General features: G+C 33.0%; 1 protein-coding gene across 1 annotated transcript in view; it reads right to left on the bottom strand.

Moving 5' to 3' along the window:
- Positions 1–5784, bottom strand: part of LOC106478078 — a 57252-nt gene extending 51468 nt beyond the window's left edge. The window contains exon 1 of the mRNA XM_013938592.2: positions 5018–5784. Within this exon, the coding sequence (XP_013794046.1) occupies positions 5018–5170 (153 nt within the window). The 5' untranslated portion in view covers positions 5171–5784. The remainder of the gene's footprint in view (positions 1–5017) is intronic.
- Positions 5785–7067: the final 1283 nt, after the last annotated feature.

The raw sequence follows: 7067 nt of genomic DNA, 5'->3' as shown, positions 1-7067 counted from the left end.
GTCAATGCAAAGATCTATAGTCAGCAACTGGAAGGTTTAAATCAAACTCTTCATCAGAAACACCCTTCACTCGTCAATCGGAAAGGTGTTCTTCTCCTCCATGACAAACCACGTCCACATGTGGCACGTTTGATGAAACACAAAATTATGGAGTTGGGTTGGGAAGTTCTCCCCCACCCACCATATCCTCCAGATGTGACACCATCAGATTACCATCTTTTTTGTTCGCTGCAATACCATCTTAATAGGAAAACGTATGCAAATGTGGAAGGTGTTAAAGAGGAGATCGAAATGTTTTTTGCTTCAAAGCCAAGTGATTTCTTTAATCAGGGCATTAACAACCTGATTATAAGATGGAAAGTATCATCGATAAGAATGGAGACTATTTCATTTAATAAATGTTTTGTTTTGATATATAAGTTGTTTGGGTTTTACCATGTAAAAAAAAGCGACATTAATTTCTTGACGACCTAATTGTATCCAAGAAGAATACATTTTTTTTAAACCTACAAACGAAAATTGAAAGAAAAACTCTTGTTTACATTAAACACGATATTTCCAGAAATATTTTTTTCTCTCGACTAACTAACTACATATCTTTCAAATCTATGTGAGTAACATAATGCTTGGAGACGGCTTGAATGGGTAATAAAGAAAAACGTTGTATATTTGCTGTCATGTTAAACTTGTATTAAAGTTTTTCTTCATTACCCATTCAAGCCGTCTCCAAGTATTATTAATCTTAAAGTGGATTCCTCGTCATCGAATTTGAATACAGTCATTTACTTTTAATGCATATCTGCAATGAGGAATCTGCTAAAAGTTAGATATTTAGGTTGTGCGTGCCATCTGTCGGAAAGAAAGGAACTACATAGGTGGAATAAAGGTAGAATTTGTAATATATATGAAATGTAAAATTAGATTAAAACCAAAGTTATCTTTTCTACACATTTTAACTTGTGCAGATTTTTTTTTGACCACGTTTTAACTCTATGCTGTCTTTTAACTGTTTTTTTATGCGTCACTTATTATCACACAGTATTGTAACCTTCGTTGTGCATATCAAGTAATGTTCAATAAATGTACACAGTAACGAGAAAATTAAGCTCCGAGGATTGAGTTTCACTATTTTAGAAACGAAGCATTTTTATCAATGTCCTTTATCGGAGTATTATTTAAAATGCGAAATAAATTATTTTGAGACATAACTTAGAAACGAGATAACGTATTTTATAGATTTATTGTTTTGATTCTAAAAAATAATAAATTTACACTTAGGCGAAGCATAAAAATTGTTCATATAAAAATAAGGATTTTGATCTTGATATCATATAAATATCATTCTATCTGTTACCTTTATTTTAATAAAGTGTTTCGTAAGTAATAAAAAGAGCCAGTTTAAATTATTCAGTGAGTATGCATAACACTTTTTAGTAATATTTAGCACTGAAAGCTTAGAACGATTAATAACCTTGAGTTACCCAAACATTACTTTAAAAAGCTGACGGTTTCCTTATCAAACTAATAACGTTTATTAGACTCTATTTCTGACAGCACTAAGCAGTTGCTAAAAACAATCACCTGACTTTTATTTTTTATTTAACAAGCGGCTTTAAAAAATATTGCAGCCTAGAAGAAGACTGGCTGGTGTGTTTGTGTGTGATGGAATTCCAGCTAAACTTACTCTGCTTGATCTTTATGCTGGTTGTTATGAAATAAGTGTATGAAACAGCACGCATGTAGGCCTTGCGAAACCAGACAAAGCTGGAATCCACTGGCTAACAACTCCCCAGTACTAATTCGAAAATTTTAGGGTTATGAAATATCCAAAAATATGTGAACTTCTATTCAAAACTGTAGCATTATAATATGTACTTTATATATAAAGATAATATAAAGGAATAATTGTTTTGAATAACGAACAAATTTTAAAATGTCGCAAGAAAAGTTGTATGTTTTTAAACTATGAAATGTAGTTTCCATTTACTGTGCATTTCAAACAACTGTTTGGCGACCAATTTGAGGAATTATAGCACAAAACACATTAGCGCATTTAAACAGATGAAATTCTTAGGGTTTTCTCTATTTCGATGTCAGACCTTTCACTTTCATAAAAAAAGAGATTAAAACAAATGATTTCAGCAATTAGGGTAATCAACAGTAGCGGAACATTGTATGACAACACACACAACAATGTATGTGAACACAACTTCGACAATAACACACACAACATTGTATGTCAACACACCCTCGACAATAACACACACACAACAACACACATAACATTGTATGTCAACACACCCTCGACAACAACACACACAACATTGTATGTCAACACAACCTCGACAACAACACACAACAATGTATGTGAACACAACTTCGACAATAACACAACACAACATTGTATGTCAACACACCCTCGACAACAACACAACACAACATTGTATGTCAACACACCCTCGACAACAACACACACAACATTGTATGTCAACACACCCTCGACAACAACACACATAACATTGTATGTCAACACATTCTCGACAACACACACACACACACACATAAAAGCTAAAATTCCGAGAAGAGGAGAAAAGCTACTTATCTGAAACAAACAAATCGGAAATTGGCATATGTGTACTGTTTTAAATAAATTAAGTTTGCAACGACATTACTTCCACGTATCTAACTCGGTTATTTACACGCATTTTAGCTAAAAAAATCCGTGCTGTTGGAAACGAACACAATCTTGCATTCAACAAAAATTTTCCTCTGTGCAATCCTGGGTCTGTGTTCCTTTGAGGTAAGATGTAGATTCGTTTTTGTGATTTACATAAAACCAATATGCGCGCTTAGTTTGAAGAACTCGGTAGGGTCTGAAGACTAATCCACCTAGGCTCCGCTTTAATACTCCCTTACTTCCTCTCATTATTTAATTATTACAATTTCTTCAAAATATTTTGCCTTAATTCAAATCAATATATAATTAACTAGGTGGCGCTAGTTTTATATACTGGCAAACGTTTTACGTTTCCATATGAAGTGGAAGTAATTTTTAAGAAAAAGGTTGATCTTCACTTTTTTTTACCATTAATGCTATCTGTTTCCAGGAGCATCGGTTTATTTATTAGGTAAGAACATTAATTAAATTGTTATAGTTATTGTACGAGTAGAAGAAAACTTCTATTTATTTACAGCTAAAGTTAAACATTTTTTTTAAAGTATTCAAAATATATATATTGTTCAAAAGAAAGTTCCAGCTTTATCCACTTGACCCTAAAACCCTAATAAACCTTTAGTGAATGTGTCAAAAACAATCAAGTAACAAAAAATGCAGTATAATAAAATCTGAAAATATAAAGAAATGTCAAAACTAACTCAAACTTCAATGTTTTAAATATTTTTTTCTTTAAAAAGTATAAACAGTTGGACAGCCAGAGCTATAATGTAAATGTTGTTACTATGTGGTAACTTCTGATCAAAGCAGACTACCTAAATAGATCAATAGTAAATATCAGCCTAGTGCTGAGCATAGCTAACTAAATATATTGTTCTTACGTTCTTAGCTATAAAGATTAGAATGGATTGTTTCATCAGTTGAGTACCCTCACTATTAGTAATATTTTCAGCCGTAATCCCCGTTATGTCTCATGAGTTTTGGCTAGCTTAAGAGATTTAGGTTAGTCTTAAGTCCATACACAAAACTAGCAATGTAAAAAAATATTTATAATAAAAACATAATAAAGAATTAAACATAATAAAAATAGATATATTAAATAACTTTGCAAGCATAACGAAATGTATAAGTTATAATACATGCAACACCCAAGTATAAAGGTGAACGAGAATATTGCAAGCCTGACGTCAAAAGTAAAGGTTCAAGACTTTGCTCTAAGAATCGCCATGAAACAAAGCGTGTAAAAAGAACATGCAAGTCATCATCGACAATCATTAGTGCACAATCCCCAAAGTAAAATATGTGAAGAACAAGACAGCTCTGACATTGGAGTTTAGTCACTTAAAAAACTATGTTGTTCAAAAAAAAACATCATTAGGAAAATTAAGATCGGAGTGAAAACCTCATATTGAGAATTATATGTAATGTTAACAACTTTCTATACTATTTTTCATGCCTATGACTTGAAGGTGCTTTATAGACGCAGGCATCTTCGTCAGGCATCTAAATCTTAATTATTTTTAAGAATGAAATGCATTGTTTCTTCAGTTTTTAACTTGGTTGTTATACATTGTTATATCTGCGATGCAGGTTCAACATTCTTACTGGGTTAGCATACAGTTTTAAGCTATGTTTCTTGAAGTCATTTCTTTCAAGTCATTTTGATTTGAATCTGAGCTAACTTTTGATTGTTTCTTTCCAAGCAAGCGTTATCAAAAGAATATAACCTACGATCTGGATGACTTTTTTTTGTACCTCAGTTCACACTGGAACCCACGAAGCCTTCGTCCTCTGATCTGGAATACTGTTTGGTTGACACGGACACTTAAAAGCAATCTGTTAGGTTTGAGCTACGTTTGGATAACTTTAGCATTTTTTCTACTAGCCTGTCCACTTCCATACAGACTTTCGAGCATTTTTCTACTGGCCTGACCACTTCCTCACAGAAGAACGTTGACACATCATTTATTTTTGATATAGCCTTTCATTTGACTGATCCTAATTACCACTACCCCGATATGATTATATTTGACCTGATCTGATTAGTTTAGTATATGTAAAACTTTAAGTGCTATATAATAATATATTGATAAAACCATTGTAAAATCGTGTATGCATAATGATGTATATATACATAGTCACAGACTGACAATCTGATTTATATATATAAAAATGAATCAGAATTTCATGAGTGTGATTTCATTTTATTATCTACAGATTTTATTATTTGGTGGAGAGGAAGACAAATGTAATTGACTCTATTTATAGAGAATAGAAGGAAAGTCGAATCGTTTTAGATTGATTTATAATAGAAAATTTCGAACAAATATATACATATCTTACCTTCTTTCCCGAGGTTGAATAACCTGAGTAAGGCGACTGGTTTAGTAGATTCTGCAAACGTTGTCTGCTTGTACTTACAGGTGAAACCTGCACGTGACCTGAGCAGAAACATAGCCACGCGCTCAAAGCGAGACTTAAAGAAAGTGTAAGCATGTTTATCAGTGCTGCACAAATGTGTCCACTACTTGTATTAAGAATACCAACTACTTGATATCACCTGTTTGTTTTGAAGTACCATCTGAGAAAAACCTGAAAGAATACCCCTTCGTTGTTTGCCTTATAAAACAAATATCCCATGCGAAAAAAATCAAAATTACGCTGGTAATTCCATACTTTACAATACACTAAAAGTTACCGAAAACTGTACAAATCAGTTTCTATAAAAATCGTATCTTAAACAATGTTGTCCTTTTAGTTGTGCTTTTCGTATCTGTCTAATGTCCAAGCTCAACCCGCGTTACTCCAAAAAGTGTATGTTCGACAAGCGTTTCTCTTTGTTATTTCTTCACTATAGCCCAAGTTTGCTATATTACTCGAGAAATTCTATTACTAGACGTTACTAATAACAACATACACTGCGTACTCTTCTATTTTTTCTTTTTTTCATTTCCCACGAACATGCTACACTTGGCACAATATCAGTAGAAAATCCAGACACATGTACCGAATTCCTTCATCAAACTGAACCATGGTACCACTTGCACCGAACAAGAAGGCCGCGTATTGACGCACGACATTCACTCGTGCCTTCGCTACCCACCGACAAGCACGTAACTGCTGTTAGATGCGCGTGTCTATCACTATTTAAGCGATGTAAAAGGCTTGGTACTCTTGGCTAAGTCCCGAACCAGAGCAGAAGACCTGGTTATCATTTAAGAAATATTTATAAGTATACTGGCTTGGTTATTGTAATTCTATAGCAGTCTGAAAGCACCGCGGAATATCTTATAATTTTCAATCACATGTGTATATATATATATGTACATATTATCATACTTATCTGTGTTAAAACAAAAATCGTAATTTTCTACTGGTACTTCGTGCGTTTTTATTTTTTACATGCGCTAACAAAAAAGTAATAATATATCATTCGTCGATGAGAAAGAAGATAATATAGTAAAATCATGCGGTGGACTTCCCGTTCTTTATTTCTTTTCATAGTCACTCAGTGGACCAAAGGGTTAAAAGGAAAGAAACAAATCTAAACCTGCTAAACGAGGATCATTGTTAACATTAGCAAAGTCTTCAGCTTAGTTAAGTTGTGATATATTCAAACAAAAATAATTTTATTTAAATTCTCATTTTCACATAAATTCGACAATTTTAAACGTATTTTACAAGAAAAGTTTGTGTATTTGTAATTAAGCACAAAGCTACACAATGAGCTATCTGTGCTCTGCCCACCACGGGTATCGAAACCCGGATTCTAGCGTTGTAAGTCCGCAGACGTACAGCTGTGCCACTGGGGCTACAAGAAAGGTGCGTGTTTGTTTATTCACAGAAATATACGATATTAACGGTTTAGCATATTTTGGCCGACGAAGGATATACAAGCAATTATTGAGAACAGTTTTCCAGCAAACATATTTTCCTTGTGTTTTAATTTTTAAGCGCAATATTATTGCTACTGGCATCTTTGTACAGGGCTAATTTACACACTGCATCTGTATATTATTCCAGTACAGATGAAGCATAGGACCTGAAAAATAATAGCAACAAGCAGAAGAAAAGCACAATTGTCTCAGGTTACAATTTTTCTAACACGACATATAGTAAGTTGCATATTTTTGTCACAAAAGCTTGTGATATATCAATTTTCTTTTAAAGAAAATCTGGACACTGTAACGCAATGTACACCTAAGTAATAGAATTGATGAAAAAGTGCTCGAGTCCTAGCATTTAACGTTTTTGTAATGAAATTTCTTTCATGCTTCAAGCCATATTAGGCACCTGTACTTTCAGGATCATTTAAAATAAATTCGACATGAATTGTTAATACAACTAATTTAAAACTAATTATAGATTTTGTTATATGAAAAAAAAACATTAT

Source organism: Limulus polyphemus, unplaced genomic scaffold, assembly GCF_000517525.1.
Source record: "Limulus polyphemus unplaced genomic scaffold, Limulus_polyphemus-2.1.2 Scaffold8, whole genome shotgun sequence".
Lineage (NCBI taxonomy): Eukaryota > Metazoa > Arthropoda > Merostomata > Xiphosura > Limulidae > Limulus > Limulus polyphemus.
Note: the sequence above shows the minus strand (reverse complement) of the source record. Positions and strands in the feature narration are given on the sequence as shown.